At 42.1% G+C, this 27,950-nt stretch overlaps 1 protein-coding gene across 3 annotated transcripts in view; it reads left to right on the forward strand.

Moving 5' to 3' along the window:
- LOC126260179 (tyrosine-protein phosphatase non-receptor type 23) overlaps positions 1 to 27,950 on the forward strand; it is a 156,300-nt gene that overhangs the window by 42,803 nt on the left and 85,547 nt on the right. For all 3 annotated transcript variants that reach the window (XM_049957444.1, XM_049957442.1, XM_049957443.1), the window contains exons 5-8: positions 18,067 to 18,179; positions 22,550 to 22,726; positions 23,627 to 23,868; positions 26,844 to 26,976. In XM_049957444.1, the coding sequence (XP_049813401.1) occupies positions 18,067 to 18,179; positions 22,550 to 22,726; positions 23,627 to 23,868; positions 26,844 to 26,976 (665 nt within the window). The remainder of the gene's footprint in view (positions 1 to 18,066; positions 18,180 to 22,549; positions 22,727 to 23,626; positions 23,869 to 26,843; positions 26,977 to 27,950) is intronic.

Consider the following 27,950-nt stretch of genomic DNA (forward strand, 5'->3'; position numbering starts at 1 on the left):
TCCACTCTTCAAGGGCTTCCAGTGGCATTTGCACGTTGATTTGTATGGACGTTGTTAGTATGTGGATGCCCATTTGTACCATATTGGTAACAGTTACCGTCCAGATCCACTTGGAGTCTGCAATCAGTGTTTGCAATCTCTGTTTCTCTCGTGACAGGGCACCTACACCTGCTGCCCTAACTTCCCTCCTTCAGCAACTGCCCCCCTCCCTTCCTCCTCCTTGGGGATTTTAATGCTTGTCACCCTTTGTGGGCCTGTGCTTTTTCGTCTAGTTTGGGGCTCCTCAATGACCAATTTCTTGTGGACCATGTCCTGTTCCACCTTAATGATGGTTTCACTACTCATTTTAGTGCTACATATGGCACTTTCTCTGTCATTGATCTTTCGCTCACTTCCCCTTACCTTCTTCCTTTCCTGCACTGGTTGCCATAGATGACCTCTGTGATAGTGACCACTTACTGTTGATTCTCTTGTTCCCGTCCTGTCTCCCAATGGCCAAGTTACCCCAATGGGCATTCCACCATGTTTATTGGCCTCAGTATATCTCCCGGGTCATGTTTATACCTTCTTTGTGAGATTGTATTGATGAAGTCATTTGTGATCTGTCTGATAAGATACTTTCCACTGTCGACATTGCTGTTCCAAGCTTGACGCGCCCCGTTCGCTGTCAGCCAGTTCCATGGTGGAGCACTGCCATTGTCACTGCCATCCATGATCGTTGTCGTGCCTTGCAACTTTGTAAGTGGCACCCGTCCTTCCAGTCTTATTATCTTTTAAATGTCTTTGCACCAAAGCCCATTACTTAACAAAACAAAGCAAGCGGATGTGTTGGGAACACTTTATCTTCTTCCTCGGTTCTTCTGCCCCTTCATCGCAAGTGTGGGCTACACTGCACACCCTGCATTGTTACCAGTGGCAGTGTTCCATTCCAGGCCTTGCCCTTCCATGTGACCATTGAACTGATCCATCAGTTCTCACAGAACACCTCATGACCCATTTTACGATGGCATTGGTGTCAGCCTCCAATCCTGCTGCTTCCCACCTCCAGAAATAGCGGGCTGAAGCTTCCTCCTTATGTATTATGCCTTGTCAGGTGGAATCCTACAGGAAATCTTTCACTGTATGGGAACTCCTTCTGGTCCTCTATTATTCCCACAATTCAACCTCTGGCCCAGATTCCATCCATAAACAATTGCTTCAACACCTCATTATCCACAACAATAATATCTCCACCAAGTGTTTAACAGTATTCGGCTCCAAGGCATTTTCCCTCTCAATGAAGAGACTGTATTGTGGTTCCTGTCCTTAAGCCCGGCAAGGTTTGGTCGTCCCTTGTTGTTACCAGCCCATCAGTCTGACCAATGTCCCCTGCAAGTTACTTGAACGGACAATTGCTCATCAGCTCAGTTGGGTCCTTGAAGCTCGAGACCTTTTATCTCCTTACCAATGTGCGTTTTGGGAGGGATGGTCTCCGATTGATCCTCTGCATTTATTGGAAACCGCAGTTCAGCAGGACTTTTCTCAGTGCTGTCATCTTGTCATGGTTTTCTTCGATCTTCGTAAGGCCTATGACACAGCTTGGCACCATCGCATCCTACCTAAGTTCCACGAGTGGGGTCTTTGGGGCTCCATTCTGAGTTTCATTCACCAGTGCCTGTCCCAGTAGAAGACTTTTGGGAAGACCTGGAGGAGGCACTATTAAAGGCTCCAACCAAGAATGCTACTTCTTGGAGATTTCAACACTCAAGAAAGGAAATTCGGGAATGTCATTGGGAACTATCCAGCCGACAACAGTACTAATCGTAATGGCAAGCAATTATTGGAAATTTGTGAGAGTTTTTATCTGATAATGAAATTGACAGCATTTAAAAATCTTCCATGAAAACCAAAAACATGTGTATCTCCCAACTCTCAGTTCTGGATTGACCCTGTAGCAATGTCAAGATGTAAGAGAAGGAAACTGAAAAATCCAAGGGGACCAAACTGAGATTCAGATCAATTTCTCTCCAAAATTAAGGTCAGAATTCTACGAAGAGCCCGTCAAACTAAAAATACTATCAATATAGTGAAGTTTGACACAGGGAAACTTAGAACTGGCAAAGATTTTAAGATGATCTGGAATCAGAAGGATTATAAAGGCTGGGAACTGTTAAAAGATGCAAAGGAAACATGCCTGGAGAATAGCTGGAGACACACATCATGGTCAACAGAAGGAGATAAGGCAGTTGAAGAGCATCTGAAAGCATGGGTTGATTGGTGTCCTTAGAAAAGACAGAAAATCTAAAGACACTGTCAAAATTATCGGAAATCTCAGGAGCAAATTTTAGAACGAGTGCTTAACTCAAATAGAGGATGGCTACTGAAAGAACTTTACACAAGACTTTTGTAGAACATCCGCGAGTAACTTAAGTAAATATGATCCCCCAACTTCAGCTTTAAGAACAAAGAAGGAAAGGTAGTATATGGACACATGGCAAACTGTCAGATATTAACCATGTTCTTTGAAGAGTTCATGAACTGTGAAGTGCCCTATGAGACATTCAGCTACTATGAGAAAGAACCAAATCCTGACTCAGAACCACCAACTTTAGAAGATGTAAGGAGCATCACAAATGCCTTGAAGAATAATAAAGCTCCTGGGGGAGATGGGATCATTGCAGAACTCTTGAAGTATGTGAAAAAAGGAGATAAGTTGGAGCCTGGGAACTACATAGGAATATCGTTAATACCAGTGGCGTCAAAAGCATTGCTGAACAGAGTGGAAAAACAACTAAATCCACAAATTGGCAAGTACCAAAGAACCTTCGCAATGGAAGACAATGCGCAGAACATATTTTGAATCTGAAGCTGGGAACTGTATGTCAAAAATGTGAAAGCAAAAATTTCATGCTCACATTCATAGACTTCAAGAAAGCTTATTATTCAGTAGATAGATGAACACTGTTACAAATTTTAGAGGAGATGAGTTTGGATAGAAAATCCAGTGAACTGATTAAACAGACATTAAGCAACACAACATTCAAGGTCAGGTTCAAAGGAAATCTTTCAGGGGCCTTCAAAATCAAAACCAGAGCGAGACAAGGAGATGGACTGTGGTGTGGCTTTTGCTCTTTAACTCTCTACTTGATAAGGTTATCGGGGTACTGGTAGATTGCATATGTAGACAATATGGCGATATTGTTGGAATCTTTACAAGAGGCAGTTAAGTAACCCACACAACTATAGAGACAAGCAACTAAAGCAGGCCTCTGTCTCTGTCAGGAAGGCACATTATATGACAAGCATCAAGGCAGCCCCGGGATGGATGATAGTGGACGGAAGGAAAATTCAGTTGGTGGCAAGATTTAAATACCTGATACAATGAACAGAAATTATGCTGACAAAAAGGGAAGCAGTGGGAGCTTGAATAAACATAATGAATTTTTCATACAAACTAACTCTGTACATCTATTGGAGAAAGAATATTTTGATTACTGCAAAATTGACACTACAAGACAGTTATCTGTCATGAAGCCTTATACGCAGCAGAAACTCTTTACATCTACATGTACATACGTACTCTGCAAGTCACCGTACGGTGTGTGGTGGAGGGTACCCTGTACTACAAGTAGTTGTTTCCTTTCCTGTTCCACTTGCAGATACAGTGAGGGAAAAACGACTGTCTATATGCCTCCATATGAGCCGTAATTTCTCATGTCTTACCATCGTGGTCCCTGCGTGAATATATGTCAGCATGTAACCTAGTAACAACAGGAGTACTTAAAAGACTGGGATTGGTGAAATGAAATATTCTCAGGAGGGTGTTGCGACCTCAAACGGAATGGTCAGTTTAGAAGATGAGCAAACCGAGAACTGTGTATCAAAATGGAGATAATCTTGGATATCATCAAGGAGAGGAGGAGCATGTTCTTCAGACACATCTGAAGAATGGATCAGGGGAGCTTAACACAGCAAATAATACAGTTTCTGGTGAATAAGAAAACCAAAGTATGCTGAATCCAAGAGGTACAAAGGGATCTAGAAGAAATGGGTTACAGAAACCAGAAATATGCAACACGGCGATTGTTAAGTAAAAAACTCAGGCTTTCACAGATTTCAAAAACTGAACTAAACCCAGAACAAAATCATCGTGAACAGAAAAGTGAAGACGGTTGCAAATTATGAGAATGAAAGATATTGGACAAAAAAAAAAAAAAGAGAGAGAGTTGACACAAATTAATGTGGTCCTCACATAGTGAAGCAAAAGAAGAAGAAGGAGGAAAAACATTGTTTTGACAAATATTTTTATGGTTTCTCAGAACATTTGTCTGTAAAATGTATGCACTTACCATGTTTTGTAATCAGTTTCAGAAACACTTTTTCCACTCTGATGTTGGCACCCAAAAAACATGATTTCAGGTGGATTCAAACTTTTTTGTGATGGTCAAATTTGCCATCCACACATTTTTTGTTTGACGAACGGAACCAAAAAGAACTCGCTAATTGATAAATCAAGTTAGTACAGGCAGTGACATAATAATTTGAAGTTTTTCTTTGTCTGGTTGGAATCTAGGCAGCAAATACACATAACAGCAAAACCTACAGCCCCTGAAGATGTTGATTGGCTCTGTCATTGAAATATTGTGCATAAAATGGAAACAATAACTTGACTGAATACCTGTAAGTACACCATTAGTCAGTCACACTGAGAAAACCTTAGAAATTGTTCTAGGATGTGTCATGTAAGAGTTTTGTAAGCAATCTCCTTTGTAATCAGTGAATTTTCCCAGTATCTCACCAATGAACCGAAGTCTGACATCTGTTTTACTTGCTACTGAACCTGTCTGATCATCATACTTTATAGCCCCATAAATTATGTGAGGTAACTCAATGGAATTGTGATTCATTCATATTATAAGCACAAGGACATTATGGTGGAATGTTATGTATTTTAAGAATGTATATCTTTGTTTTACTGTCTAGATAGCAATGAATGTACAGACCTTTACTTTAATTAATCTGTCTTAAATATTGTAAATCGTAGGAATGAAATTCTGAGCTTGGTTGTCAAGGTGAGACAAACTTCTTTCTGTAACAAGGCATTTGCTTCACATCATTTATGCTAGCCTCATTGAAGCATATGTGGTGTTGAGTAAAGTTCTTTATTTCCCATTTGTTCAGGAGATCAGAATGGATCACTATAACGCAACTCATCATAAGAGCCCAAGTAGTGGTTGTTCAGGAAAATTCTTGACACTAAACAGAATTTGCAGTCTGATCTGTGGAGATATTTTATAACTGCCTTGAGATTTCCAATAAATGAATTTAAATAAAAAATAAAATCTCGTTTATATTTGATCCGCTGTTGTACATGCCCACCCGATAATGTGTATGTGTATGTAGTTTCTCGCATGATACATACTTTACTGTACATGATATACTGAGAACTATGAATGAAGCACAACAGGAAGATTCCATATTTCTAGATTTCCAAACAGCATTTGACACTGCGCCATTGCAGGCTGTTAATGAAGGTACAAGCATACAGAACAAGTTCATAGGTATGTGGCTCTAAGGCTTCTTAAACAATAGTACAGTACAGTACAGTACAGTATGTTGTCCTTGACGGCGAGTGTTCATCAAAGACAACGGTATCGTCAGGAGTGCCCCAGGGAAGTGTGATAGGACCGCTGTTGTTTTCTATATACATAAATGATTCGGTGGACAGAATGGGCGGCAATCTGCGGTTGCTTGCTGATGATGCCATGATGCATGGTAAAGTGTCAAAGTTGAGTGACTGTAGGAAGATACAAGACATCTTAGACAAAATTTCCAGTTGGTGTAATCAATATCAGCTAGTCCTAAATGTGGAAAAATGTAAGTTAGTGTCAGTTGGTAGGAAGAACAAACCTGTAACATTCAGATACAATATTACTAGTGTCTTGCTTGACACGGTCAAGTCATTTAAATATCCATACATAACGCAATGTGATATGAGGTGGAACAAATGTGAAAACTGTGCCAGGGAAGGCAAATGAATGACTTTAGTTTATTGAGAGAATTTTTGGGAAAGAGTGGTTCTTCTGTAAAGAAGATCGCATATAGGATGCTGGTGCAACCTATTCTTGAGTACTGCTCAAGTGTTTGGGATCTGTACCAGGTCAGATTGAAGGAAGACATCGAAGAAATTCAGAGTCGGGCTGCTAGATTTGTTACCGGTAGGTTCAAACAATACGTAAGTGTTACAGAGATGCTTCGGGGACTCAAATGGGAATCTCTGGAAGGAAGGCAACAGTCTTTGCGAAAAACATAATTGAGAAAATTTAGAGAACTGGCATTTGAAGCTGATTGCTGAACAATTCTACTGCTGCCAACATACATTGTGCGTAAGGGCGACGAAGGTAAGACATGTGAAATTAGGGCTCATAAGAAGGCCTACAGACAGTCGTTTTTCCCTTGCTCTGTTTGCAAGTAGAAAAGGGCTTGAATGACAAGTAGTGGGGAAGGCACAGGATACTTTCCATCACCTACTGTACGGTGACTTACAGAGTATCTATGTATATATAGTTACATTGACATCCGACCATACCTCGTGGGTGCCTTACTTCTTTTGTCAGGCAATCTATTATCATGCAGCTGTGCCAGTCCATATTGAGGCATTGGCACACATTGCTTCAATTTGTTAAAATGACTATATGGGTATATGAAGATCTGATAAAATAAAAACACCAAAAAAATGCAGTCAGCTTAATAAAAGGTATTACGTTGCTTCTGCAAGGAAGAAACTAAGTGCTTTTATTTTAGTCATTATTGAGGAGGATATATACAATGTGAGGAGAAATATTGAATGAAAAGTGAGTAATTTTGGACAGAAAAAATTAAAAGATAATTGATGGAATGAAGAAATAGCAAAGGAAGATTTTAAGACAAAGGAGGTGCAGTATTGGCCACCATCTGGTGAGCCACACTTTAAAACATGCAACCGCAGTCACACCACGTTTCCTACAGCCACCACTGCGGCATGAGAGTGCTGCCACCAATGCTTACGCTGTACCAATAATGTCCAACATCATTTTGTATGTTTGCCATTTAGTATCAGTTATGGACTTTCACACCAGTCAGAGCTCGTCATGTGTGGAATTGTCATTATATTGAAAAAGACTGAATTGTAAACTTTTGTATCTGTATATATAGTATTTAAACATTCAGATTTACTGTTAGCAATTGACTCTGCAATTACAACAAATTAAGTTATGTATTACTTCCACTGTTTTATATTAGATGTAGAATAACTTAATATCTGAATTCTCTTTCATGGAGTGCATCTGTTTCTTGCCCGTATATCCACTAAAGAACCACAAAGTCTGCAAAGGAAATTGACAGGAGTGAAGAAAAGGAAGAAAAGATAAATACAGGACATAAGTTGTAGTTGGGACAGTGGTGAAACTGGATAGACACAAAGAAAGAAATTGCAGAGAGGCATAGTAAAAGAAAGAGCTAAAGAATAAAGTAGATGGTTGTGTTTTAGCTGAACCAGGATGGCTGCATTTAGTTGTTAAGTCTTCATCTATAGAACTCCAGGCAATATCAGTTTGAGGGATCCTTTATGAAATTTAGTGCCCTGTCCAAAGTAAGGCTAGAGAAATACGTAATTTTATCATTTTGTTCTGTTGTGTGTCCCAGAAGTTGTAATATCCAAGTCAGTATATGTAGGGTGTTCTATTTATCTGATGACCACCTGTGCACGCACTAGATGCCAGGCAGCGAGTGCTCTGTTGCACGGCGATCAGATGCCATGTCGGCCATCTATTGCAGCATTACAACATGACTACATTTAAAATATAAGCAAATAAATTTTGTACTCACCCATGTCACACAAGGAGATGCTGGATATGCCTGCCATTATTTTCCATGCTTTTCTGACATCTACTCAAGAAATTATCAATCACACGGTGTAATTCTCTCTGAGATATTGAATTAATTGATTCACGGATATTTTTCATCCTTGAGTTCCTCTATTGTGTGAGGATTTGTGGTAATAAATAAAACTTAAGTTGCAAAGGAAATGTGCCATATACAATGACAAAACAGTGCTCATACAAGCGTCTGCCAACAGTAAAGTGTGTCAAAGGCTTTAGGAACACCATGCAATGCTTTATAACAACAAATTGCCTCCGATGAGCATGACATGACAACTGTTTAAATTAAATTTGTTTGAGCAGTTGCGGGCGGGCTCTTGCACACGCACAGTTGAGTCGCGTATGAGTATTACCTTCTCCTGCTTCTGGTTACGGAAGTGTGGCTGAGTGAGACTACTTAATATTGCCCCTGTTCGGAAATATCGTAGATCTGGGGCTGATACACAGAGTAGTCCGAGTTGTGGTGGGGAGGTGGGTCGTCTACATGTGAACTGTGTTTACTTTCAGTGATTTTGTTGTTTCCTCTTCGTTTATTGCTCTCACTTTAAATGATAAGAAAACGGATTTTTGTGGCTGGGAGCTATCAAATGAATTAAAATACATTCGCATAATTATGGCAGGCTAAAATATGTTAATAGTTTCAGATTTTATTTCCAACTTTGGCAGTCAAGCATTAATCGCCTTACAGAACAATGAAGTTATTTTTGCCGGTTTGCTAAAGATATTTGGCTTTTATCAATTCTTTCTACTGAGGCAGTCAGTTTATTTGAAACAAAGTGTTTGATTTCACACTATTGGCTAGTTTCAACTGTTCGCTGCATTTCAAATGCACGTATGCCATTGAGGGAGAAGTTCGGGTTGGTTACACCAAACAACACCCATTTAGCATAGTTCATTTATTCAGCTAAACATATGCAAGGCTCACAAAGAACTGAACGTGGTGGAACAGTCCAAAGACAATGCTCAGAGTCCAAAGACGAACGCATATCGATGCTGGTGTCGACCTCATCAGCGCCACATAGCGCCCCCCCCCCCCCCCCACTCCGCAGTACGGAGTACCCTTGAGAGGCCAGGAGGGGGGGGGGGATTGACTAAGGGGTCGGCTAAGGGGTCGGCAGGGGTGGTCCGCAGGAGCCGGACCACGGTCAGCTCGACAGCATCATCGGGGAGCTGTGTGGGTAGATGTTGTGAAGGAAGGTTCAACCACTGAACCTGGAAGTCGTTGAAGTGAGCCGGGCGTTGTACTGGGTGTGCTGGTCGTGCAGCAGCAGGTAGGACGGCAGTTTGCGGGTGGAACGGAGCGATGACGACAATGTCTCCGGTGGGCGTGGCGAACACACGAAGCATGTCCATTTCGACATCGAGCGGGAGGGGAACACATTCCACCAGGTGGCAGGGAATGGTGGAGGCTGTGTCATGAGCACTGGATGAAGAGAACACACAACGAACAGTGTATAATCGTGAAGTGTTATTGAGATGTCGCGGATTATGTCTGGGGGGACAGGCACAAACACCTCGAGCGAGGGCACGTTCAAGATGGGGGGCGTGAGAGACCTCAACAGGGCGAGGCAGGCGACGGTGGAGAGGTCGAAGGGACCACCGAAACGCGGAATATTTCCATTGTGCATAGGTGAGCTTGCGCGAGAAGAACTGCAGAGGCGAAGTTTGGCCGTCGATTGTCTGGCTAAGGACAGCGCCAATGGCAGTATCGCCACCGAAGGGCCCAGTGGCGAGGGCATGATCGTAGGTAAGCTTGACGTGGGGAGCATGTAGTCACTCAACGGAGTGCATGAGACTGGAGTAGAGGGCAAGGTCGGAGGAGAGCTCGACAATTGGAACTGGAAGTCACTCGACGGAGTATGTGAGACCGGCGTAGAGGGCGAGGTCGGAGGAGAGCTCGACGATTGGAGCTGGAAGTCACTCTATCGAGTGTGTAAGTCCGACATGGAGGGAGTGGTCAGAGCGACGTGAGCCATGACAGTGAGTGGCGTGGTCGTGGCCTGAGGGGAGTAGAAGAAGGCTCGACATGAACAGGCTTAAGTCTGTTGAGAGAGACTGTAACAGCTGAATCTTTCATCTGGATGTCATAGGTGTTGGCTGAGCGCCGGAGAGCTCGGTATGGGCCAGTATATGGAGGTTGGAGGGGAGCACGGGCAGTGTCATCTCGGAGCATGATGTACTCGCAATTGTCCAGAGATTGCGGGATGTGAACCTTAGGGCGGGAATGGCTGGCGGGCGGAGGGATATGGAGGTTGATGAAGTGGCGTCTGACGCGGTCCACGAAGGAAGGTAAGTCAGAATGAGGGAGAGAAGCAGAAGGGCTCACAAGTTTGCCAGGGAGAACAATGTTCTGGCTGTATACGAACTCAGCTATTGTGCCGTTGAAGTCTTCCTAATAGATCACACGAATCCCGAGTAGCTCTGCTACGAGGCAGGCGGACGCTCGAACACTGGGGTGGGCTAAATTATGCAATGCGTTGAAGACAGCTCAACGGAGCGTGGTTGGGATGAGCGGGCGTAACGTCCCCGTACTGTCGTCGCACCAGATCTCACCAGAAATGCCAGGGAAGGTGCTGCGGACAAAGTGTAGTGAAGAAGTAGAGTCTGAAATCAGGTTTTGTGTTTCCTCGTCAGCGGGTTGGAGGTTAGGCAGTTCAGAGAGGTCTAGCAGCGAATGGACAGCGTCGACTCGTGAAAGGAAATCGGCAACTATATTGTCAGCACCCTTTATGTGTCTGACATCAGTGGTGAACTGACATATGAAGTCCATGTATCTGAAGCAGCGAGGAGGCGGGTCAGCTGGCGGGTCTGTAATGGCTGCAGCCAGGGGTTTGTGGTCTTTTAAAATGTAGAAAGGGCATCCCTCAACATCAGTCTTAAAATGCTTAATCGCTTCGTAGACCGTGCGCAACTCCCTGTCAAACGCGGAATATTTCCATTGTGCATAGGTGAGCTTGCGCGAGAAGAACTGCAGAGGCGAAGTTTGGCCGTCGATTGTCTGGCTAAGGACAGCGCCAATGGCAGTATCGCTCACGTCTGTGGTGATGAAAAGCTGCGCATTGGGATGAGGATGTGCGATGGTGCAATCCTCGGCAAGAAGATTTTTGAGGGCAATGAAATAGTCAGTCATAGCAGGGGTCCATGGAATGGGCCGAGATCCAGAAGTGTGGGTGCCTGCCAAGGCCTCCATCAGTGGAGCATGAATCTCTGCAGCCCGAGTTAGACGTCGGCGATAATAATTAACCGTCCCCAGAAAGCGCTGGAGCTCTTGGAATGACAAGGTCTGGGTAGGTTTCGTATTGTTTGTACTTTCTCAGCAGGCGGTGAAATGCCGTCGGCAGAGACCCAAAAACCAAGAAAACTGACAGCGGGTTGATGTAGCTGCAATTTGTCCTGGTTGGTCTCGATGCCTGCTGCCATGAGAGTGTTCATAACAGTTTGCACATGTCGAATGTTGTCCTTGACGGAGGAGCTGAACACAAGAATGTCATCAAGATATGCAAAGCAGAATTTTAGGTCGAATAGCACTTCGTTGATGAAGCATTGCCAGGTCTGGGTTGCGTTTTTCAGACCGAAGGGCATGAATCGAAACTGAAATAACCCGATTGGGGTGGTGATTGCTGAGTTCTCGATGTCTTCAGGTGCCATGGGGATCTGGTGGTAGGCCTGTTTGCAATCAGTGACAGAGAACATGGTCGCACCTGCGAGGGAACTGGTAAAGTCGGCAGTGTTGGGTATGGGGTAGGTGTCCATAATTGTTCGTGCGTTTAGTTGACGGTAGTCTCCGCACATGCGCCAGGACCCGTCTTTCTTGGGGTGTCATATGTATGGGCATAGACCAGCTACTGGCAGAGGGTTCAATGACGCCAGAGCTTAGTAGTTCAGAAATCTGATTTTTAAGGTCAGAGGGGCGCTCGGGACAAAGTCAACGTGGTTTACCGGAGATCGGGGGACCTGGCGTGAGGCAAAGCCTGTGAACCGTGCCGTTGGTGACGATGGAAATGTTGCCAGCGGCACGGGAGGCGATTTGTTTACAATGTGTGGCGGGCGGGGCAGGCGAGGCGTAGTCATGGTGTTCGGAGCCACTCGGCTGATCCGACGGGAGCCGAGGTGGCGAAGTGCCCCAGGAGTCAACGTGACAAGATGGCTGGCGGCCCGAAGCAGTGGCACCGTGGTCGGGTGAACTCGGTAGAGCTTGTCAGCCGTTACTGAGTCCATTGTCCGAGGGTGCGGCCTGTGGCAGCACAGTCGCGGGCGAAACACTTGGCGCGAGTGTACTGTTTGTGTTGTCAGTGGCAGTCGCACGACGGCACGCAGGAGCCGAAGTTGAATAGTTTGAGGGTGCTGTCCGCAAGGGGCGGGGTAGGAGCCGTCGGTTCGGGAACACCTGACGCTCGTCGCACATGCACATTTGTGTCTGGCCGAGTGTCAAACGCTGTCGTGTTAGGGGGGTGTGCCCCTGCGGAACTGTCAGTACACGTTATGGCAGTCTTGATAGCACAGTTGTGAGGGGTAGCGGGAGGTAAACATACTGAGGCTCGATTGCTGGGATTGCAAACAGATTCGGCGCACTTACTAACCTTGCTTTGTCCTTGCTGGAGTGTCTGTAATGCATTTTCTGCATCGGAGAGCTGGAGCTGTGTTTCGTGGAGCTAGAGGGAGAGCTCGAAGTTTTCCTTGTGTAGGCGAGCGACGTGCTCAAACTCGACAAGGCACTTGTGCGTGGTTTCTTGTAACGTCGGCGACAGAGACGAGCATGTGAGGATGAGATGAGCCCGGACCAATGCGTCGCGGGGGGTGGGGGTGGGGGGGGGGGGGGTAGGGGGAGGGGTAGCTCGACAGAGCACAGAGGAAGTGAGTCTTGGACGGATGATGAAACATGGTGTTTCACACTAGGTCTGGTGAAAGTTTGTGGTGACGCAAGAAGTCAATGCCTAGTATAGGTTTGTCAATTTCGCGCACTAAAAAAGTCCACTCGAGTTTTCAGTTTGCGGAGAGAGAGAGACGACTTGGGAAGTTGAACCTGACTATTGTAGTTTAGTTGAATTCACGGCTTGCAGTGAAGTATGATGAAGGTGGATGTTCAGTGACACTAAGGACGTAGGCAGCAGCGAAACATCGGCGCCTGTTTCCACTAGGAAAAGGTATCTTGATGAAATGTCTTTAATGTAAAGTCGTCCGCAATTATCCGGTCGTTCCCGGACAGAAGGGAGCACTGGGGGGTGCCTGTGATGTTGTGCGCAGGAGGTGTTTGGGAAGTAGCAGGGGGGTCTGCAGTTCCGTGCCGCCTCACCAAACCGTGTGTGGAAGTAACAGTATGTGTAGTGCGGTTGCATTTCCTGCGGAAATATCGTTGCCAGTGGCGGTGGCCAAGGTTCGGTGGCCGCAGCAGGTTCGGTTGCAGGAGGGGGGAGCCGGTGACGTCCCAGTTGCTTGTTTACTGCTTCCCGGAGCGAGCGGAACGGTCGGCACAGTATGGCCCCGGCCGTGTCCGGCCGCAGGGTGATGAGCCGAACCTGAGACTTGTCAAGTAGGCAGTGGCTGGCGAAATAGAGCAGTGATGCATCGTGTAGCTTTTCAGCAATTGTCATTCTATGCTCAACAGGTTCAGGAGACCTTTGAGCCAGAGCAAAGCGGATGTTCCAATAGTTTGACCAGATGGCGAGGAGAGCTGTGTCAGAGAATAGATTGGCGCTGGCCAAGGCACGTAGCCTTCTCCAGAACTGGGAAGGTTTGTCGTTGCCTAGTTGCTTGACGTGGAGCACTTGCTGTATTGCTGCCTCAGTTGAGCATGCAAGCCGACGTAGAACTGTCATTTTGGCTAGAGTGTACTGGAGAGATGAGTCTGGGGCATCGACCAGGTCAGTAATCAAGTCCTCCTGGTCGTGCAGGTGGGTGATGAGGCACAGAAACCTGGTTGACATGTCGAGTTTGTAATGGTTGAACACTTCGTCCACAATTTTGAACCAGGTTGCTGCTCTGTCGGGATTAAACGGCGGCAGGGTCGGTAAGCGTTGTAGAATGTTTGGGAGAACAGGTTGAGTTGAGTTCGTCGGGGCACTGCCTGAATCGAGCTGTTGTTGCTGTAGTATTCCAGGAGAGTGTGCCTCCAGGGGATGTGGCAACGACGGCTGTTCAGGTTGTAGCGTGAAGGTGACACGTTGTGGTTGAGCGCGATCCATCGCAACGCGGAAGGCCGACGCGGGTGAGACACCGTAATGTGTCAGTTGCAGTTGCGGAAGCTGAACACATTTCGGGTGTGTTCGGATTGATGCGTCGTGGAAGACCGACGCGGATGAGGCACCGAGATGTGCCGAGAACAGTAGCAGAAGCTCGACTGGAGCTGGCGCGGGGGCAACAGGTGAGAAGAAGTTCAAAGTTTGAGAACGCGTGTTAGTCCGCGGATAGCTCGACGTATGACCAGAGCCGGGGCCACCTGTGTTGCAGGGAGGCTGCAGAGGTGCGGGCTGTCCAGAAGCACAGTGTGGGAAATGATGTTGAACATGGGATGGGGTGTGTGAAAGTTCACTGTTCATAGTCACTCCACTCAAAACGGTGTGCGGATAAGGTGAATGTCGTGGCACAAAACACAGAGGCGTAGCGGTGGGATGAAGGTGGGGGTCAGGCACAGATAACAAGTAATTGTTCCTGTTGCAGGACGAGGTATCAAAGTAGGAAGGCATGTACTGATGCTGAACCAAGGCAGGCACGGGCGTGGTCAGATGCTGAGGAGGTTGACCTGTGGACGAAGCAGTTCTGGCTACATGGCAGGTATCCGCGTGGTACTGCACCAATTTCGGCGTGGCAAATCGTTGTCAGGGCGGTAGTAGGTTGTCTGACGAAGCATTTGCAGAAATCGGCATTGGTCCCGCACTGCACGAAGATCCATAAGAGGTAACTGCACAGTCGATGAGGGAGGGCACATGTGGCGGGAACAAAGACGTTTGATAGCCGGAGTCATGTACACTCCTAACCTCAGTTATTGTTGCAGTCTCGAAAACGTCTGGCGAAATCGACAGAATCATCTAGTGTGAGGCATCATGTTGCATTCCTGGTGGGTGTACATCGCCCGCAACACTATGCATGTCGATCACAAAATCCGGCATTAGGCACTGGGCCGAAGTCATTGTTCGAATGCTGTGTCGATGTAATACACACGAAAATAACCGATGCGGAGGTCGGCAAAAACGGAAGACGTTATAACTCGGGGTCACCAGTGAGGGAGAAGTTCGGGTTGGTTACACCAAACAACACCCATTTAGCAGTAGTTCATTTATTCACCTAAACACATGCAAGGCTCACAAAGAACTGAACGTGGCGGAACAGCCCAAAGACAATGCTCAGAGGCCAAAGATGATGCTCAGAGTCCAAAGACGAACGCATATCGGTGCAGGTGTCGATCTCATCGGCACCACAGCATTATGCTATAATAAAGAACCGAACATGAGTACTGGTACTCCAAGAAAATTTACGTATGGATGTGCATTTTAAGCCAAATTATGCATTTTAGTATGGTTCGCGAAATCCCGGTGCTCTTGAAGTATCCTTTGATGTCTTGTTTCTTTTATGACATAATGTAAGATCTTTTAATGTTTTACACATATGAACATATGGGCTTCCTGTGTCATCGTAGCTGCGCAAGCACGGTGATGCCAGTTATCTGGCGCTTTCTTGCAACTGTTGAAACGAACCTATTTCTAACAGGTCGCGGAAAAATATTGCGAATGGTGGTTTGAAAAGCGTTACATTCAAACCAGATTTCCTTTTACGCAAGATGAACTATGTGCGAGAATATACGATGAATTTCTTAAATCACAAAGCGTTTGACTCTCATTTAAAAATCAACTCTTTGAGGATGACGACCATTTAGAAGAATTTCGAGCCCAGAAGATGAGACATTTGCGTCATTATTAAAAATTTTACTGGCACATTTGTGTGATGTATCTTAAAGTGTAACACACGCAAAAAAGATCAACATTATATGTGGAAGCTTAGCTCCTCTTCCAACTTATTAATCTTCGAGACCAATATTATATGTGAATGCTATGTATATTAATTTAAGCCATTAACTTTTCTTATTCGTGAATTCACACTAATTAAGAGTGATCTTGCTATTGGCTGACTACATCACACATCCTATTGCTGTCATCAGCCGGCGAGATGACGTGAATGAGCTATGACGCTTACAAAAGCGCATCGCAATCTCGATTTCAATGCTTTGGAAAGTGACATGCGTTGTTTGGTAGAATTCAAATTTATACCTTCGTAATACGAAAATATGCAGTGTACATGTTGCTACACATCAAAGGTCTTTCAAAACTTGTATTTCCCCCTGAGTTTCGTTTTCTAAAGTGTCAGGAAATTCTACATCCGTATATAAAACCATAAAATAACTGATGATGGTCGAAATAGAGAGGATATAAAATGTAGACTGGCAATGGCAAGGAAAGCGTTTCTGAAGAAGAGAAATTTGTTAACATCGAGTATAGATTTAAGTGTCAGGAAGTCGTTTCTGAAAGTATTTGTATGGAGTGTAGCCATGTATGGAAGTGAAACATGGACGATAACAAGTTTGGACAAGAAGAGAATAGAAGCTTTCGAAATGTGGTGCTACAGAAGAATGCTGAAGATAAGATGGGTAGATCACGTAACTAATGAGGAGGTATTGAATAGGATTGGGGAGAAGAGAAGTTTGTGGCACAACTTGACTAGAAGAAGGGATCGGTTGGTAGGACATGTTTTGAGGCATCAAGGGATCACAAACTTAGCATTGGAGGGCAGCGTGGAGGGTAAAAATCGTAGAGGGAGACCAAGAGATCAATACACTAAGCAGATTCAGAAGGATGTAGGTTGCAGTAGGTACTGGGAGATGAAGAAGCTTGCACAGGATAGAGTAGCATGGAGAGCTGCATCAAACCAGTCTAAGGACTGAAGACCACAACAACAATATAAAACCATAAACATTCAAAGGATTGATGACTTTTACAGTGCCGAGGAAGAGTATACTGTCACTTAACACGGAAAAAGTGTATTTTCACCCAGGAGAAAGTGTATTTTTAACTGGGAAATCCGGGAAAAATGCCGGAATTTTTTTTTTCCTTGTCCACATATACACCCTGAGGCTGTATGCAATGTCATCGAGACAAGCTTTTGTGAGCACTGTACGTTGTCATTTAAGCATCTTGTCTTGAACACTTCCTGTTTCACAAAATTTATTCATCATGACTCAGAACTCAAACACCTGGAAACTTCTGTTCAAACAGCCTCTGAACAATATGAGCAGACTCTGTAAGCACACACGAATCGTAAATAAACACTTGTTGTGGCTCTTGCCATTGTTGCGTTCACGAACTTCACTGTTACATGCGTGATGCCTGTTTCATTGCTTGAATGTCACTGACCAACAGGGTGCGTTTGTCTGTAAGGCCTTCAGGCTAAAACACACAATAAAAGGGAGTGTGGCCCTGTGGGACCCATTCGATCAGCAGGCGCAACTTCTGTGGCCGGCCTGCAATACCACAGGCAGGTGGTCATCATATAAATGGAATGGAACACCCTGTAAATGCTGTATGTCAGAAACATTGTGTATGTGTTCCAGAATGAAACTGAATGAATAGACAAATTTTGATGTATAGTATAGGGAAACAGTGGCAACCATTAACATACATTAAGCGAACGTTGAAACCAAAAAGTATACTTACGCTATTCTCATATTCAGTTTTGTTATTTTTACTGGCTATTGAACTGACTTTATCAGGTGTACAAACTGGTTTTAACAAGGTGTTTGCAGCCCACAGAAGGGTTATTTTGTCATCTTTACAACTAATTGCTCTCAACAAATTTCCATTTGATTTCTACGATTTCTGTATTATGTCGATGTTTATATTTACCTCTCTCACAATCCCATTCTAATTTGTTCTACAGTAGAATTTTGATTCACAGGGAAACACAGTTTCATTTTGTTTCTATTTTTTATTTTTCCCTTATGACTTTCAAATCCTTGGACTTGTCTTAAATTACTCCTTCTCCCAGCTGCCTCCCCCCCCCCCTCCCCCGCCTCCTCATTTTCCCTCTGCCCCTCAAGGCTGCTAGCCATTTTTGCCTTCTCTTTCTAGTGATCTGTTTCTTTTAATAAAAAAAACTTACAGCTATATTTCAATTTTTTCAGCAAAAGTGGCTGTTCAGATAGTAGATTATTACAGCTCAGCCCTCAACACACTTGAACAAGGAGGTGCAGATGACTGTTCCATTGCAGAAACCGTAGGATCAAAAATATATAAGGTTTGTATTTAGTATGCAACTTCACTTCAAGAAAGATAGTGTTGCCCTTGTAAATAAATTTGCAAAAATGAAACATGTAACAGAAAATGAAGAAGAAATCTTCATTGATGAATGCAACAGAAGCTAAATCTTTGGTTTACAAAAAGTCCCAGACACAGTAGAAGCCATGATTGTTAGAAGTGGCATCCTCTTAAAAGAAATTTGAGAGGTTAATAATCACAAAACAATAGAAAGGTAATTGCTTTTGAACTCTTGTCCATCCTCAAGACTTGGAGATACGAATGTACACATGAACTTTGTACCATGCCATTGCAAGTATTTTTGTGTCTGTGTATTTCAAATGTTCTTCTCTGAAGAACAGGAGTTCAAAATGTTCTCTGCTTTTCATGTACATATCGACTGCCGAAACTTCTCATGAAAGTCAGTGAATGCATATCTGTTCAATGATTGTTAAGTTCTCCAGATTTTAAAACTGAAAGCAGCAGTCTCAGGTATCTTTTCCCTCATGATCGTTGTGCATTCTGCCATCCTCCTGTTACCTCTCACTGCTAATTGTCAATTGAATGTTGTTTGTTGTTATTGTTTGAGCCCACTTTCTGGTTACTTACGACACCGGTATATTATTATGAAACAGGCTTTTTCATTGTTTGACTTAGTGGCTGCACGAAAAAGTATCAGATCATAATACTAAGGTCTTTGTGTGATGTCTGCATTTCAACATGGTTTACTGGATCAGCCGCTCACCTTAGCCACCACTATTATGGTGGTGATGTTGTTACAGTTGTACAGATGTGTGTCTAACATATGGGTGTTAAATAAGGAGTGAAAGTGCTTGTTATCTGGAATAAAGTCTGAGAAACTTTTTAAATCAGTGTTGAGTCTGTTATATTTACTGGTACAACTCACTGGACAAACAGGTAAGACCCATAGTAGATGCTGAACTATGCCTTGCTATTCACTAACAGCTCACTGGTGACTGACTTCGTCCCATAAGTAGCTGATTACTCAGCATTTTCCAGTCCCCCCCCCCCCCTACCCCCCCACCCCCACCCCCACCCCTCCCCCTCCGTTATATATCAGTAAAAGGAATGAAATTCATGTATCATGTAAAAACAACAATAGTTTATTCACAAGTATTAGAAGTGTAGCTACTGTCGAGGCTGACACTCATACTCCTAATTTTCAGTTATTCTTATCTCAGATCGTTCCTACCCTTACTCCCACTGAAACTTTAGAGGTGACATGTCATCAGAACTCATTCCAATCAGCCTAACAACCCAAAACTTTTGGTGTTGAACCCTGTAGTCAGCAGTATTGACTTTTGAGGTTGGCAACAAATGAAACAGTGTACTGTTAGGCAGAAGTGGTCCCGTTTCTGCTGATTCAGCACCACTAGGGAGCTGAGAGAATAACATATTGTTGTTATTCAGTTTGCTTAAAGCTGTAAGAGTGGTAAATTGCAACAGTTGACAATGGATGCAAATCACAGCTGTGAATTTGTTTAGAAAGGCAGAGTTCACAATTGGTTCATCTAGAAAATACAAAACTAATTTTGAGTCAATGGCTATTCTTGAAGCAAAAGTCACAAACAAATATACAGCAGGAAGAAAATTTGATGTCCCAAAGTGAATATTTGTTGGTGGCATCGGATGAAGAGTAAATTCAAGGTCAACAGTTCCACACGTCAATATTTCAGGAGACCAAATCAAGAAAGGTTTCACGAATTGGAGCAGCAAGTTTTTCAGTATCTGTGAGATAAGCGTAATGTAGACTTCTGATTACTCAAGAAATTGTCCAGCTGAAGGCAATAGAAATAAAGAGGAATTTTCCAACTGAATATGTCATGGAATTCAAAGCTAGTATGCATTCACTGATATGAAACAATTTGATTAGTCAGAATATGTAAAAAATACACTTTCTCAAGGAGCCTTGTCAAAAGAAAGTAGTTGCCTTATATTTAGTGTCATATTGTAGTTGGGTGAATGTGGTAACAAGTGCAGGAGGAGGAGGAGGAGGACAACGACGATCTGTGGACTGACAGTTTTACTGTTAGAGCAATAGAAAGTGGTAAATACAGTTAAAAATCCTATTACCTTTTGCACAGGCACAAATGATCTTATGAATGCAAAATTTCTATTCTTATCCCAAATGAGGGTTTACCAGATATAAGGGATTAACTACACAGAAAGATGGTTTATCAGTCATTGGAAGCAAATAAATTCATAAATGAAAATTTGTCATACCAGTACTTTAACTGTCATCTGTGCATTTTGCAAATAGTGGCCTTAGCTGTTAGCTTATTTGAGCATGCCTCCAGACCTGACTCAAACTTTCATTGTTAGTTATACTTCCCTCAGTGATTACCACTCACTCGCTGTAGTGACCCAGTGAGTGAATTGGCGCAAGGATTAGCACACTGGACTCACATTCGGGAGAACGATGGTTCAGACTCGCGTCCAGCCATCTTGATTTAGGTGTCTCGTGATTTCCCTGAATCACTTAAGGCAAATGTCGGGATGGTTCCTGTGAAAGGGCACAGCCAACTTCCCTCCCTAATCTGATGGGACCGATGACCTCACTGTTTGGTCCCCTCCCTGAAATTGACCAACCAACCACTGTAGTAGTTCTCCACAGGGTATGTGTGACTGCAGCTACAGGAGAACAGATTTGGTAGAGGCCTTTGGCTTACCCTGATACAGGGGATTTATATTTCTAATTTAAGTAAACTTGCTGAAATGAAATGAATGGAGGCAGTGGGAATGAAATCATTGAAGATGCTGTGATATGAAATAATGACATCAAAAAATGTTCAGATGTGCTGAATCTCCTATGTAATGAATATGTTGTGACAACTGATATTTAAGGAAATAGGAGGGAACATAATTGATAATGAAAGTTTGAATCAGGCCTGAATGGATGCCCAGATAGTGTAACAATTAAGGGGACTACTCACAAAAAGGAAGAAAACAGAATTTGATTTCTGGTCTGGCACACCTCCAAATAGTTTTCGCTGTTACTTCATATCACTAGATTGTCATCGATTTCATGCATGTTACCTTATTTAATTCTAACAGATTAATAATGAGGACATTGGTTACACTGTTTTATTATGCTATGTGTGTTCGCTGTAGCTGTGTAGTATTAACTACACATTTTTTTGAGTACATAGTGTTACTTGATAGATGTTGTTCAGTTTTTATTTTGAAGATAACTCTGAAACAAGAAGCAAACAGTGCCCACATTCTTTTATAATGGAAAGAACAAACAAAATCTAAGAGGGTGATTGTCACTGCCACCTGGTTGATAATGCCAGAAACACACAGAATTTTGTGAAATGAAAAGTCAGCTAGATATAAATTAAGTTACAGCGTGTTCCTAATATGTCTACTGTATCATTGATACCATAAAGAATCATGCTTGCAAACAATTTCACTGTACCAAATCTATTACAGAATCAGCAGTTGCATAATGCGAAATGACATCTTTAGGCGAGTATACTTGAACATACCTGTCATGTATATTTCCTTAGTCTTGTTTGCGTTATTTGTTGATGGATCTGAATATCATTTTGTGCAACAAAATGACATTTATTCAAAACTTTGATGCCATCTCGGTGAATGAAATTATGTCAGCAATTGATCAATTCACTGTGTACTGATATATGGTTGTGTTCTACATAATACTTGGCAGGGGAGGTTTGGCACATTAAAATAAATTAAGTGCTTGCACTGATAAAACCATGAGAATTCTTGAATTGTGTGGCATCAGATAAAAGAACATGATGTTTAGTTGATATATAACTTTTTCTTATATTTCACATACTTATTTCACCACATAGCGAACATGCTGAGTCGCAGATAGGCACAACAAAAAGACTATCACAAAAATAAGCTTTCAGCCAACAAGGCCTTTGTCAAAAATAAATCTCTCTCTCTCTCTCTCTCTCTCTCTCTCTCTCTCACACACACACACACACACACACACACACACACACACACACACACACAAAACCACAGTCTATGGCAGCTGAAGCCAGCTGTGGTCGTGTGTGTGTGTGTATGTGTGTGTGTGTGTGTGTGTGTGTTTTTGGCAAAGGCCAAGTTGGCCGAAAGCTTATTTTGTGACAGGCTTTTTGCCATGCCTGTCTGTGACACAGAATCTCATCTGTTCGGTGAGTAGCAACTATCCTTATCATAATTATTTTTTCATAGTTCACATGACAACAATAAATTATATTTTGTATTTATAAATTATTAGAAAATGTGAATTGATGTGCAATAGAAGAAGACTTTGGTAATTATTTTCATGTAATTATTTTTAAATTTTATCGAATGATCAGTTACATAATTTTGTTATGTAATTTTTTACAGAATTGGAAACGTTATGTAAAATTCAAGATGGTATACCACACGTGTATATCTTTACTGTACCGTGGTCAGCAGGCAGAAGAACAGCAGAAAATGGGTGAACGAGTTACTTTTTACCAAGCAGCAGCAGAGAAATTAGAAGAAGCTGTCAAACTTTCAAAAGGAATGGATAATATTGATGTATGTGGTCAATATTGGAATATTATTTACTCGAGTAGCCAAAACACAAATGCATTGATTTGTTTATTTTTTTTTTAAATCAGAGTTTGTACCTTATAGATGGCATACTATTTCAAGGTAGAAGATAACCCAAGCATGAACACATTTCTTCTTCTTCTTCTTTTTAATGTGTTTATGAACAGATTGATTAGTGTCTGAGTTAGTTATTTTGTGATTGTTGCTACCTGTCTCCAGCAGCTGACACCTGCAGGAATGTGTTATTCACTTACCACATTTACAAATGTGTCTTGTAAATTAATAATGTAAAACAAGAGTAACCTGTCATTGAAGCTTTATGAATGTCCAATAGACTTACATAATGTAAATATTCGTGAACTTGAAAGGGGTAAACATTGCCGCCAGCTTCCTACATCATTGTCCTCAATACAGATGGGGTCTGTCTCATCCTGGGGACTGAGTGACCTGCCCTTCCTCTTTTAACCTCCCCCATGAAAGTCCCCAGGATGAGACGGGAGAGGAATGAGTGACCTGCCCCTCCTTTTCCAACCTCCCCCACCAAATTCCTCTCCTGTCCCCAACAAATGAACACACAGTTCTTGAAGGCTATGTAGTCTGCCCCTTATACTTGTACATGATGTGTCTATCAGTGATACTATACATTTTTGTCCCTGAATGTAAATATTGACCTACAACGTGTGTGTGTGTGTGTGTGTGTGTGTGTTGTTCTTAGCATAAGTTAGTTTAAGTAGTGTGTAAGTCAAGGGATCAATAACCTTAGCATTTTGGTCCCTTAAGAATGCACACACATTTGCACATTTCCCCTCCCTAAGTAATATATACTGTAATGAAATTGGTACTGAAAACTGCTATATTTTAAATCTACTACTCTTTCTTACATAGGCAATTAATGAAGCCTTAACATTCACAAATGATGTTGTGGAAGGAAAGAAAAAGGCAGCAAAAAATGAAAATGAGTTCATCTATCATGAAGAGGTCCCACCCTTGGACATTCTTCCAGAGGTTAAAGGTGCATCTCTTGTGAAAGGCATTATGTTTAATGTTAATGATCCAGAAGTAGCAGGAGCTGACATATTTGCTCGACTAGTACCCATGAAGGCACATGAAGCATCTTCATTGTACAGGTAGTATGATGATATAAAATTGTGCATTCAGTCAGAAATATATATAGAGTTCCAAAATTAGTGTTGCTTATATGCCTGCTTACCGAAAGTAGATCAGTGTTTTATGTTGAATCCAGAAAAATCGTAGTATTCCATTGAAAGCCAGTCAGTATATGAGATAAAGTTTTCATTTATTGTAGTTATAGCAGATGTATGAGCACATCTGTGTGGATATAGTTGTTTAAGAACAAAAATGTTGCTGAAATCTGTACTGACTGATGCCAGCATTGTGGTCACTCAACTTTATTGATATTCCTTCAAGTTTTAATCGTTGAAGTAAAATCTGTGATTGTCATCTGGTTAAATAAATGAGGCAAAAGATATTATTATCTTAATTGTGGCATGCTCAAAATCGACAATTGTGTTTTATTTCAGAATCTATTTAAGGCTCTTCAAATTGGCACAAAGATATGGATATATACATGCTAATGTTCATAATATGCTTAGTGGATCTACATCCAAGACTCTAGTTTATTTTTAGACACATTACACAGGATACGACATTGTTTTCCCTTATGCAACCAAATACTGTGTTTGTCAGATGATACATGGTGTAGCAGTATCATAACCACACTTTGAGTTATGTTCACACTTTCAGGTACCAGTGGTAGTGATTGGTTTCTTGGCTTACCTCTTATCTAGCCCCTAGATGAATTAATCTCTGATTGTACTTCATTGTAAATGCCGCAGGTATTCACTCATATTTTTGGAGGATCCGTACCGTATGAACAGCACCCTTACATTTTAAGTCAGTTGTATAAGCTACATCCTTTACAAATAAAGCTATATCTTCTCAGGATTTAGTCAGTGAATGAGTGTCTGGCATTCACTTTCTCATACCTAATCCATATTTTATTGCTTTGACCACTTGCTTTAGATATTTGATTGATATAATTTGACTCTAGTGATTTATCACTTGTGTTCAAAAAGATTTAAATGTTCCTGAACATAAATCGTCAGTACATTTGCAATTAGCTGCCAGTCTTGTTACAAAGCACAGAAACCAGAGAGGTGTGTTATACCTTGAAAAAGCCTTGTCAGAGCCAATCAGTTTGAGATCCAACAGGAACTGCAGCTGTCAGCAAATGCACAACCATCTCGACCAATTTCTGAGTGAACATTGTCAAGTAAACTGTATGCAGTGGGCATCTTGGTAAAGGCTATTGCTCATATTGCCACATAAACCAGCGTGTATTTAGTGAACCAAAAAACACACAGACTGAACAGTAGCTGACTGGAGGCATTTAGTGTAGTCCAACAAGTCTCAATATTGCTTCTTTGCAAATGATGCAAGATGTCGAATGGATCGAAGCACTCACCTCACAGCCGGCCGGAGTGGCCGTGCGGTTCTAGGCGCTACAGTCTGGAGCCAAGCGACCGCTACGGTCACAGGTTCGAATCCTGCCTCGGGCATGGATGTGTGTGATGTTCTTAGGTTAGTTAGGTTTAATTAGTTCTAAGTTCTAGGCGACTGATGACCTCAGAAGTTAAGTCGCATAGTGCTCAGAGCCATTTGAACCATTCAACTCAGTGTGTGGAAGGTGTAGTTCAGAGTAGAGATGTTCTTTGATGGTGTGGGGTATTTTTCATACCACAACTTCGACCCCCTCCTTTGAGTTATTGTGAAATGAACCAGGATGGTTGTTTTCTCATTCTTGATGACCATCTTCTTGATGAGTATGCTGTGGACACTCCCGTGTTTAAAGATGATAGCAGCCATGTTCACAGTGCTACACACATGCTTTCCTGCTTTGCCAAAAATTCAGGCACTCTATCACACATCAACTGGTCCTCTAAAACTCTCAGGTGTAATCAATATCTGAGACTATTTGGAACAGTGGGTCAAACTTAGCGGTTGACATTCTCACAATTAGTAATCTGCAGCATGTAATCATCAATGAGTATTTTCAGCTGGATATGACACATCTGAAGAAAGTTTTGGAGATTCTCTTCTTTGCCATTTTCAAGCCTAAAGGTCATGTTCCATGGTTGCAATGCGATGTCTTATGGGCATGACCAGTTTTTAATCAAGGTTATCTTCCAATGTTACTAGTGTGTGTGTGTGTGTGTGTGTGTGTGTGTGTGTGTGAGAGAGAGAGAGAGAGAGAGAGAGAGAGAGAGAGAGAGAATATTGAACATAGTTAAGTATAAATCACGGCTAAAAACATCATAATTAAGGCAGTCATGTAAATGATCAGCATGTTGCCGAATTTTCCACTGAGAACGTGAACTACAATTGTAAAACTAACTCGTTTCACATCATGCCGAGATGTCATAATTGTGATCTATGAAACATGAAAATTATTAAACTAGAGGGCACTGAAAATACATACACACAATAAACTATGTAAACATACTAATATTAAACTCAAAAAGACATAAGAAATTGCATACTAGCCAAATCTGGCATATGAGGTGTGCATAAAATTGCTTTGGTGGTTATTTTCCGTAGTCATGTTCCATTGTCATTAAACTTTAATAACATTTTCAGTTTTATAACATTAATTTGAAATTTCATTTTTTTTTTTTTTTTTTTTTTTTTTTTTTGTTGTAACAATAGTCATGACATTAATTTATTGACTTAAAACTCCAACAGCAACACTAGTGACACATGTAAAGGATCTCCATACTACTTACTGATTTGTAGTAGTTCCTACTTCTAAAGGTACTACATGGATGTCATCTATTAAAGTTTGTATAAATTTGTTTTATGTCATCCATCAGTAAAGGGACAGAAAAAGTTAGGTAAATCTGGATAAAGATTCAGGTTTGTGAATTAAGCAAAAAAAGAAAAAAAAAAGTTACTATGTGTATTACTAGACATGTAATTCTCCTCTCCTTGTCCCTGTTATTTTTTTTCTGTATCTGTTTGTGTGTGTCTGTTTGTCTGTCTGTCTTTGTTTGTAACAACTGGATTTTAAAAATGTCTTTTGCAGTGAAGAAAAGGCAAAACTGTTACGAAAAGTTGGTACTAAGATTGATGAGAAGGACCAAGAATTGGATGTATTCATGGCCTCACTTCAGCTTGACTACTTGAAACTGCATTCAGAGCCAGAATCACTTCCACAGGTATGTTTGAAAAGGAAGCACCAGACTATAGTGTGGATACCTTAAGGTGACAATCTGCTGCGAGCATAAGTAAACGAGAACTAAGGCCACGCCAAGAAACTTGCCCTGCCTCCCTCTGTCATATGTGGTTGTGCAAAAGACAAGGACTGACACGTGATGACAGGGATCGCCAGTCCCTCCTGGTGTCATGGGAGTCATACTCTAACTGTTTGGTAGATTGGGAGTAGTTTCTTAATTCATTTCAAATTAAGAAAAGAAAATGAACAACACCCAATGTGGAGCAAGGTAGAGTATGTAAAGCATTTGGCGACATCTATCCTGCAGATGCTTGCTGAAGTTGGCAGTGTCATAGAGGTAGTTAAGTTTTGACCTCTTCTGGTATCTTACATAACCATAATTTAAAACACACCCCCTTCCCATACCCACCACCACCATCTAAAACTGCCATGTTCAAGTGTCCACATATTATCATTTTGTACTATGAAAAAGCACAGAAGTCTTCTTACTTTTATATTTCAAAATTTTATATGTAATAACCACTGTCTTGATGAGAATACAAGGAGAGAAGTATATTTTATGGCGTTTCCTCATACCTTGTAACTGGAAGAATGACAGTAAGTGTACAGTTGTCAGAAGATCATGGCCTGACAGAGGCTTTATTTGGAAAAGTCACTTTATTTAAGATCTTTGCAGTAGATAGGTTGAATTGAAGACAATTTGCTCAATCAGTGTAATGTAGTTGCATTATTAGTGAATGGATTGTAGTTGTATTGTTTTTATTCACAATTGATCTTTGGCAGAAAATGTGAAACTATGAGGCAAGTGTTGCTTAATGAAAATTTAACTATTTAAAATCAAACTGTTTTTCATTCCAATAAGTGTATAAAATGACTGTTGGCTGATTTTTGTTAGACTGTATATTTCGCAGAAGTTTTTTTACATCATTGAACATTACTTGAGTAGAAGGAAGTAAA

Source organism: Schistocerca nitens, chromosome 5 (assembly GCF_023898315.1).
Source record: "Schistocerca nitens isolate TAMUIC-IGC-003100 chromosome 5, iqSchNite1.1, whole genome shotgun sequence".
NCBI lineage: Eukaryota > Metazoa > Arthropoda > Insecta > Orthoptera > Acrididae > Schistocerca > Schistocerca nitens.